This window comes from Oncorhynchus keta, chromosome 28 (assembly GCF_023373465.1).
Source record: "Oncorhynchus keta strain PuntledgeMale-10-30-2019 chromosome 28, Oket_V2, whole genome shotgun sequence".
Taxonomy (NCBI): domain Eukaryota; kingdom Metazoa; phylum Chordata; class Actinopteri; order Salmoniformes; family Salmonidae; genus Oncorhynchus; species Oncorhynchus keta.
This window is the reverse complement of record NC_068448.1, coordinates 10,202,497-10,212,767: the sequence shown is the minus strand read 5'-3', so window position 1 is coordinate 10,212,767 and position 10,271 is coordinate 10,202,497. Positions and strand designations below refer to the sequence as shown.

Genomic DNA, 10,271 nt, shown 5'->3' with positions numbered 1-10,271 from the left:
TAGCCCTGTTTTTACTAATGCCTTGGCTACTGTACAATGCCAGTGTAAGCTTAATTTCCACAAAGTCTTGCTAGACAGAGGGGAAAGTGCCTGGCAAAGCTTACACCATGACTTGGCAACTAACACAGAAGTCTTCTAACTCAGAGGCCTGGCAGCTTACACCATGACTTGGCAACTAACACAGAAGTCTTCTAACTCAGAGGCCTGGCAGCTTACACCATGACTTGGCAACTAACACAGAAGTCTTCTAACTCAGAGGCCTGGCAACTTACACCATGACTTGGCAACTAACACAGAAGTCTTCTAACTCAGAGGCCTGGCAGCTTACACCATGACTTGGCAACTAACACAGAAGTGCTCTAACTCAGAGGCCTGGCAGCTTACACCATGACTTGGCAACTAACACAGAAGTGCTCTAACTCAGAGGCCTGGCAGCTTACACCATGACTTGGCAACTAACACAGAAGTGCTCTAACTCAGAGGCCTGGCAGCTTACACCATGACTTGGCAACTAACACAGAAGTCTTCTAACTCAGAGGCCTGGCAGCTTACACCATGACTTGGCAACTAACACAGAAGTCTTCTAACTCAGAGGCCTGGCAGCTTACACCATGACTTGGCAACTAACACAGAAGTGTTCTAACTCAGAGGCCTGGCAGCTTACACCATGACTTGGCAACTAACACAGAAGTCTTCTAACTCAGAGGCCTGGCAGCTTACACCATGACTTGGCAACTAACACAGAAGTGCTCTAACTCAGAGGCCTGCCAACTAACACAGAAGTGCTCTAACTCAGAGGCCTGGCAACTTACACCATGACTTGGCAACTAACACAGAAGTGCTCTAACTCAGAGGCCTGGCAACTTACACCATGACTTGGCAACTAACACAGAAGTGCTCTAACTCAGAGGCCTGGCAGCTTACACCATGACTTGGCAAAAAACAACCGACAAACGGATGTTGCTGCGAAGGCAGACGGGGTTGACTTCCATTTTATTTTGGTCTTGGAAAGATACCAATAATTGTTTTTTGAAACGAGCGACAAATGTGTGTGTGTGCGATGGTACACAACGTGCATCCTCCCAAGACGAAACATTCTTGAATGACTGCGTTCCACTTGGCCTCACGTTAAGTCATTGTCTGGAGATAGAGATGAGTAACACTAACACAACAAACGTCTCAGTTTAAAACAGCAGCCAGTTGAGAGTGAGCAATCACTCTTGTTCAAAGTTGTACTTAACTTACCAGACAGGACATTTTGTAAATTGAGCAAGAAGTAGACTGGAGGATTGTAGTTGGGTTATTTTAACGAGGTAGCTAACAAAGCTTGAAGACAGATACGCTTGTCCTGGCAGTTAGGTTCCCATGACAAGTGAGTTTCCGCACGCACGCACGCACACACACACACACACACACACACACACACACACACACACACACACACACACACACACACACACACACACACACACACACACACACCAGAAATCTGTTAGTCTCTCAGTTTCAAAGAGGAAGGAAACCTCACTTCTGTTCGCCCTCTCATCTCCTTAACCCTTGACCTCTAGTAAACACTGGGCTGTGGTGTAATAGAACAGGTTTTTTCTTGTAAAGCTCTGTTTCTTGATCTTCATATGAATGTATCATCGACTGAAACCACTTGACTGAAACCCCTGCCGCCCTTGACTTGATTTGTCTTATGTCTTAAAAAACAGTTGAATACGTTGTGCAGAACAATGCCTTCCACAATCGTAACCTTACATTATGCTTACATTGTGTTTGGGTTGAGCTTTCATAACCTTTTGTTTAACTATAGCTCTTTATCTGTTTTCCAGGAGTTCGCTATGACTTTCAGAAGGTTCAAAGTTCAACGGGGTTTCCCCAGGCTCAATGTCAACAGCTAGCTTGTTGTTTGATGTTAGCGTCCTTGAATAGGTTTAATGCTACTCAGGAATGCTAATGAGTTGACGCCAACTCAGTAATGCAACCTCTATTTAGCTCATGTGTGAATTGTTCCCTAGGAGTTGGAGTTCCTGCGATTGGCTAAGAAAGAGAAGCTCAGGGAGGCCACGGAGGCCAAGCGGAACCTGAGGAAGGAGATTGAGCGCCTTCGTGCCGAGAGCGAGAAAAAGATAAAGGAGGCAAACGAGTCGCGCGTGCATCTGAAGAGGGAGCTGGAGCATGCCCGGCAGCTCAGAGTGTGTGACAAGGGCTGCGAGGCAGGTCGCCTGCGCGCCAAGTACTCCACACAGGTGAGGACACACACAACACACACACACGGGCAACTCAAACCCAGACAGAGCAGTGTCTGTAGTCTGAGTCTGATTACATAAAGACTCGGAACGGAAGCTAGCCCTCAGAGTAATTGCATCATTTTTGTCTAACACCAAGGCTAAGTCTTCTCATGGTCAATGGGGAAAGAGAAAAAAAATGTTTCCTCCGTCAAAAATAAATGGGTGTAACCCAAAGAGGAAACAGGAAGAGATGTCTAGTTCCTGTTAAGCATCATGGGAAATGTAGATTAGACAAAACAAAGGGGAGGTACACTCAATTCCCATCTGTAGTTTCTCTAAAAAGAACAATTCTCTTTCCAGCCCTGTCAAAAGCCCTGTCATAACAACCTGCCATAAAGCCCTGTCATAACAACCTGCCATAAAGCCCTGTCATAACAACCTGCCATAAAGCCCTGTCATAACAACCTGCAATAAAGCCCTGTCATAACAACCTGCCATAAAGCCCTGTAATAAAGCCCTGTCATAACAACCTGCCATAAAGCCCTGTCATAAAGCCCTGTCATAACAACCTGCCATAAAGCCCTGTCATAACAACCTGCCATAAAGCCCTGTCATAACAACCTGCCATAAAGCCCTGTCATAACAACCTGCCATAAAGCCCTGTCATAACAACCTGCCATAAAGCCCTGTCATAACAACCTGCCATAAAGCCCTGTCATAACAACCTGCCATAACGCCCTGTCATAAAGCCCTGTCATAAAGCCCTGTCATAACAACCTGCCATAAAGCCCTGTCATAAAGCCCTGTCATAACAATCTGCCATAAAGCCCTGTCATAAAGCCCTGTCATAACAACCTGCCATAAAGCCCTGTCATAACAACCTGCCATAAAGCCCTGTCATAACAACCTGCCATAACGCCCTGTCATAAAGCCCTGTCATAACAACCTGCCATAAAGCCCTGTCATAACAACCTGCCATAAAGCCCTGTCATAAAGCCCTGTCATAAAGCCCTGTCATAACAACCTGCCATAAAGCCCTGTCATAAAAACCTGCCATAAAGCCCTGTCATAACAACCTGCCATAAAGCCCTGACATAACAACCTGTCATAAATCCCTGTCATAACAACCTGCCATAACGCCCTGTCATAAAGCCCTGTCATAAAGCCCTGTCATAACAACCTGCCATAAAGCCCTGTCATAAAGCCCTGTCATAACAACCTCCCATAACGCCCTGTCATAAAGCCCTGTCATAAAGCCCTGTCATAACAACCTTCCATAAAGCCCTGTCATAAAGCCCTGTCATAAAGGCCTTTATTTGAGTGAATGTTTAAAATGTTTATTGTTTTTATAGCGTTTGCAGGCTTTGGGGAGACAGCTAAGTTAGGTCTATGTCAGGGCTCGTCCCAATGTTCACTGTAGTGTGTCTCGGGTAGGGTTAGGGCTTGTCTTAATGTGTTTCTGAGCAGGATGTGGAGAGACTTAGAGGTTTGCACGAGCAGAGGGAAGGATGTGGCCACTGGCTGTGTGTGTGTGTGTGTGTGTGTGTGTGTGTGTGTGTGTGTGTGTGTGTGTGTGTGTGTGTGTGTGTGTGTGTGTGTGTGTGTGTGTGTGTGTGTGTGTGTGTGTGTGTGTGTGTGTGTGTGTGTGTGTGTGTGTGTGTGTGTGTGTGCGTATGTGAGTGTGTGTGTGAGAGTGTTTGTGTGTGTGTGTGTGTGTGTTTTAAGAGTTCAAAGCATGATATTAGGTAGTTAACTAGAAACAACAGAAAATGATGAAAGTAGACACACCAGTCATGTAGCCTGGGTCCTCAGCTCAACCCTTAATGGTGTTTTTTGTTTTGTTCCAGATCGAGGACCTGCAGATGAAGCTCCAGCATGCCGAGGCGGACCGCGAGCAGCTCCGGGCAGACCTACTGCAGGAGCGGGAAGCCAGGGAACACCTGGAGAGAGTGGTCAAGGAGCTGCAGCGGCAGCTGTGGCCCAAGGAGCAGAACACGCCTAACGAGGACAACCCCGTCAACAACTAACCCTTCCCATGAACAACCCCTCGCCAATCCCCCACTATCAGCACCCAAAATAAAACTACGCCTGAGACCACCGACACAGAATAGAGAAAAGTAGAAATATCAAACCTCTGTGTGTGCGTGTATCCATCCTCACACAGAGTGCTTGGATGCATCCTTGGAGAGAGAAACAAAGGAAATCAAACTTGGTATTTGTACATTTGTACCAAGTTGTTACTAGTTGTTGGTATTTGTAAATGTACCAAGTTGTTACTAGTTGTTGGTATTTGTACATGTACCAAGTTGTTACTAGTTGTTGGTATTTGTACATGTACCAAGTTGTTACTAGGACAAGCACTGAAACGCACCTCTCCTCCACAAACTGAAAATTGGATCGGAAGAAAATATATATATATATATATATATTTAGCACAACATTTTGTTGAGCCTGTATTTTCTGAGACAGAAACTGGTGAACATTTTGGATAAAAACTTTTCTATGATAAAAAAAAAAAAGATAACAATACAATAATTTTACAACTGGCCTGTTTAGAGACAAAATGGAGGGCTGTCAAAATGGCAGAGGAGCCAGGAAGTAAGACTGGACTCCTCAGGCGTGCCCCAGCAGGGCTTCTGCTTCGTTTCCTGTGAAGAAGTTGGAGAATTTCATGACCTTATAAGCTATTTAAGAGACTGCATAACGATATGTAAAAGAAAATGTACGAAAACATTTTCTTTGCTTCTTTGTGCTATAAGAGCTTGGAGACAAAAAAAATATGGATTTATAAAAAATATTAACAGACAGCAAGCAAGACAAACTACCACCAGTGCCATCATGGTTAGTCGGTGTGTAGAGGAGGCCATTCTGATCCATTGAGGAAAAGTATAACGCTTGTCTACTATTCCATTAATACATCATGAAGTTTACTATGGAAGGGGTCAGAGGATTGCATTGGACTAGATGTTTTCTCTCTTAGACACGGGTGCTGTATCTGTGTGTTCTGGCACACCTCTTAGAGTGAGCATTTCATTTAGATATTAACAACAAGAGATGTTCACACAAGCACACCGAAACAGCATACACACTTGTCTTCATTATGTGTTTGTGAGCATTTGGGTTAAAACCCAAAAGTCTTATCTTATAAAGATAAACTTTGTGATAATTTTGTATCTGGGTGCAATCTGAAGCCCAGATTTGTACACATGACTTCTGCTGGGTTTCCCCCTGGGACTGTTGGTTAAAACTAGCTGAACCCGGCTTTACTGCTTTCCATTTGATTAGCGAGAGTTGGCATGACTTGCTCAAATGAAGATCGAAAATACAATTTTTGAATACTATGATTTTAGGGCTGGAAGTGGCGCCTTTAGCCAGAACCACAACATTTTATTTTTTAATTAAATGATGGTATGTAAATATATATATATATATATGTGTTTTTTTTTTTATACAATAATGAATCGCACTTTGTCATTACAAAATACTGTTATAATGCCTTATACTCCCATTATTGTCTTCAATCTTACATTGGAGAGGATATATCCATGACAACAACAATACAAATCCAAGTGAGCATTTCGTTATTATATGCAACTCATTTAAATGCAATGTAATCATGTGTTTAAGACAAAATATTGTAAATAAAAAGAGAGAAAAGGGGTCTACATGCTTGCTTGCTGATACAGTTTGGCACTAATCATACCATTTGTGTTGTCAATTAACAATTAAAGACAGTGGGATGTAGGGTTGCAAAAGAGAAAATGTCATGGGCGCCCAACTCTCCTAAAATGTTGCTATTTATTAATAGGACAACGATTCATCCACGTTCCAAGGTGTGAAACACAGTGCTTTTAGACCAATCATGTTCCAAGGTGTGAAACACAGTGCTTTTAGACCAATCATGGGAAGGCAGTGATTATGACAGTCTGAAGACACATTGCTCATATATTTACCAGAAAAAAAAAACATAAAGAGGATTAATAAAAAATGATATAGATGATTAATAAAAAATACATTTTCTAATGCTCCAGTTTAGAATGGGAACAATGCTAATTACAATGTACATTGTGTTTATGCTTTTTTCCTTTGGTTGTTGATGTTGTTGTTTTAAATGTGGGATATTTTTATGGCTTGTTTCTTATGTTCCTTTTTTTCCAATAGAAAACTCATATATTTTCATTCATATGCATGACATTTGAGAAGGTTTGCCATGCATATAGTCATTATTGGGCATTGATACTGTACATGTAAGGATTGTAATTGTGTTGTACAGCAAGCCTGTCTTTTCTAGAAGAATCTAACCATGTTCATTACATAGTTCAACAAAAATAACTTTACACGTACACGCAAAAAAACACAACCTGAAGTTCCAACACAATGCTGGACAACCTCAAGTGCCTGAAAGTGGGCAGAGGGTTTTCCAGATCAGGAACACTGGCGATGAAGTAACTGTTTGTATTTGGCCTCAGTAGGAACGTGCTCAAGAGTCAACTCCACCCATGGGATGTCATTACCGTCATAGTGCAGATGTCACGCCTGTCACACAGTGCAGACACTGTCGACGGAGGGGACATTTTCATTCTCTCTTCTCTCTGCACTATCCCTCTGGATAGGCCTGACTTGACTACATGGCTCAAGCTACAAGATGCAGCTTTTTCCCCCCAGTATTTCTAACCCAATGCAGTTTAAGGCGGTAATTACATTTACTCTTCTTCTTTTTGAGCAGAAACAATTTAACGACTTATAATTGTAAAAAAAAAAAAAAAAAATCTAATGAGGCATTTTGAATGATCCCTTTAATTCATTCAGAAATGTTCTTTTTGAGATATGCATGTCAACAGATACCATAGCTATGCGGTATTATGAGGTTCACTCTAGGTTGTAGAAAACGATGACCTACCATTTTTATGTGATTTGGTCTGTCTATCCAAAGGTGGACATCTCTAACTAGTGAAGAAGGCATTATGTCCAAGCCCCATGTCTTAACAAACATTAGAAAGGCCAATGTTATTTAGAGACTGACACTGAGTCTGTGACTTTTGCAGACCTAAAATTGGTACATTTTATAGTTGTTTTTACACTCGAGTGAATTGATATTTGTAGTTTCCTTTTCATGGTTTTCTACAACAAAAAAGGGAGAAGATGATGACATTGGCTCTTTGCTCCCAAGTAAAAGAAAAAAACTGATAAATGATTTATTATTTTTTAAATAAGAACCATTTTGCTAAATGGAGGACAAAGAAGAAGCAATAACAGTAGAACATATAAAACTAGCCAGTGTGAATATTTAAAAATAAGAATTTACAAGTGTATATAATCTTTCATTTTTACAATATTGTATTATATATGTACATGGTGTTTCTTTTTTATCCAAAACAAATCTTTTCTCACAGCTATCTTGTTTTGTTTTGGCTTGTGTTTTAACCAATGTTTCAAAAACAGTTATTGCATTAGAGAATATTCTCTATGTAGATGTAAACATGTTTATGTTTATGTAAACATGTTGCTTATCCAATTATTTTGATTTTTATTTTACTGTAAGGTCTTTATATTGAAATACTTTTTTCAGCAGTTCCTTATATTTTTTACAATATATTCAATATCAGATAGTGTACAGTGCCTTCAGAAAGTGTTCATACCCCTTGACTTATTCCACATTTTGTTGTGTTCCAGCCTGAATAAAACATGTTTTAAATATATGTTTTGTCTCACCCATCTACTCACAAAACCCCATAATGACAAAGTGAAAACATGTTTTAGACAATTCTGCTAATTTATTGAAAATGAAGTACAGAAATATCTTAATTTACATAAGTATTCTCATCCCCGAGTCAATACTTTGTAGAAGTACCTTTGGCAGCAATTCCAGCTGTGAGTCTTTCTGGGTACGTTTCTAAGAACTTTCCACACCTGGATTGTGCCACATTTGCCCATCATTATTTTTTTTTAATCTTCAAGCTCGGTCAAATGGGGTGTTGATCATTGCTAGACAACCATTTTCAGGTCTTGCCATAGATTTTCAAGTAGATTTAAGTCAAATCTGACTCGGCCATTTAGGAACATTCAGTGTTTTCTTAGTTAGCAACTCCAGTGTAGATTTGGCCTTGTGTTTGAGGTTATGGTCCTGCTGAAAGGGGAATACATCTCCCAGTGTCTGGTGGAAAGCAGACTGAACCAGATGTTCCTTTAGGATTTTGCTTGTGCTTAGAACCATTCTGTTTCTTTTTTATCCTGAAAAGTCCTTAACGATTATAAGCATACCCATAACATGATGCAGCCACACTATGCTTGAAAATATGGAGAATTGTACTCAGTAATATGTTGTATTCAGGACAAAAAGTTATTTCACTCTGTCAATTAGGTTAGTATTGTGGAGAACTACAATATTGTTGATCCATCCTCAGTTGTCTCCTATCACAGCCATTAAACTCTATACTTTTTTAAAAGTCACCATTGGCCTCATGGTGTAATCCTAGAGTGGTTTCTTTCCTCTCCGTCATTTGAGTTAGGAAGGACGCCTCTTTGTAGTGCCTGCGTGTATTGATACAACATCCAAAGTGTAATTAATATGCTCAAAGGGATATTCAATGTCTGTTTTTTTACCCATCTACCAATAGGTACCCTTTGTGAGGCATTGAAAAACCTCCCTGGTCTTTGTGGTTGAATCTGTGTTAGAAATTGACTGCTCGACTGAGGGACCTTACACGTAATTGTATGTGTGGGGTACAGAGATGAGGTAGTCATTCAAAAGTCATGTTTAACACTATTATTGCACACAGAGTGAGTCCATGCAACATATTATGTGACTTGTTCAGCACATTTTTACTCCTGAACTTATTTAGACTTCCCATGACAAAGGGGTTGAATACTTATTGACTCAAGACAATTCATCTTTTCTTTTCTAATTTGTTAAAATTTCGGAAAACATAATTCCGCTTTGACATTACGGGGTATTGTGTGACAAAAAAAAACCTCTAAATGTAATCCATTTTAAATTCAGGCTGTAACACAACAAAATGTGGAAAAGGTCAAGGGGTGTGAAGACTTTCTGAAGGCACTGTATGGAATGTGTTATTCAATACTGTTTCTATGGGTTAATAGCAGTAAGGCCAAATTCAATGTTTCATCAAGTAATGGTAGAAATGGGTCACACAAGAACTATCGCCACCTCGCAGGTTTTTTCCCCATCCTCATGGATATTTTTAGCCCTACGCTGCTGCTAATACTATATCAACTTTACAATTCTAGAAATATTTTTATGTAAGAGGTAAATGTATGCTTTCTCGTTTATTAATGACGCATATATAGTATGAGGAAAACGCTTGGCTTATTTATCTACTCCTTCCTCTCCCTTGCCCCCTCCCCCCCATCCATCGACACCCTCTCACAACACGGACTATATTGTAAAGTAAAGGACTTTATGAGATTATGTTTGGAAATAGCTATGCTTATATACCACAGTGACTGAATGTACAGTGTATAGATGCATTAGCAGAAATAAAGTTGTTTGTCCAGATGAAATGACCCACATTTCTTTCTTATTAACAGCTGTTGTGTTTCTTGCTTGTGACCATCAGTTTGGCCTCGGACGTCACACTTTCTGCACATTGCAATGACTTAGAATAATATTTTTGTACAAGCGTTTACCCACCTTTTGCAACAACAACAAAAACCCTATTCGAATGTATAGGGAGTATTACTCAATTCACTTCACGACCGGTAATCACTGATACTTTGGCAGAGTTACAAAGGCATTGACTCATTGTGTCTTACTGAATAGCTCATGAATTGAACATTAAATGCATCAAATTCAAAGATAGAGGATGACGTTTGCTCTTAAGGAATCAGACAGAGAGTTAACACCATTCAGTTACAGTCCTGGTCGTGGCAGAATCACCGTTATAATGTATCTAGCTTCACCCAATCAAGATTCTACTTTTCTAAGGAAACATTTGACCGTTTTTCTTATTCAAGTGTTCATACTACAAGTGGCATAGATTGACAAGGTGAAGCCAGGTGAAAGCTATGGTCCCTTAT

At 40.4% G+C, this 10,271-nt stretch overlaps 1 protein-coding gene across 1 annotated transcript in view; it reads left to right on the top strand.

Annotated features, from left to right (window-relative positions):
• The window catches only part of LOC118374849 (ski oncogene-like), an 11,805-nt gene extending 3,121 nt beyond the window's left edge, over window positions 1-8,684 (top strand). Inside the window, exons 4-5 of the mRNA XM_052484760.1 lie at window positions 2,022-2,252; window positions 4,082-8,684. Coding sequence (XP_052340720.1) covers window positions 2,022-2,252; window positions 4,082-4,261 — 411 coding nt within the window. The 3' untranslated portion in view covers window positions 4,262-8,684. The remainder of the gene's footprint in view (window positions 1-2,021; window positions 2,253-4,081) is intronic.
• The last annotated feature ends 1,587 nt before the right edge of the window (window positions 8,685-10,271 follow it).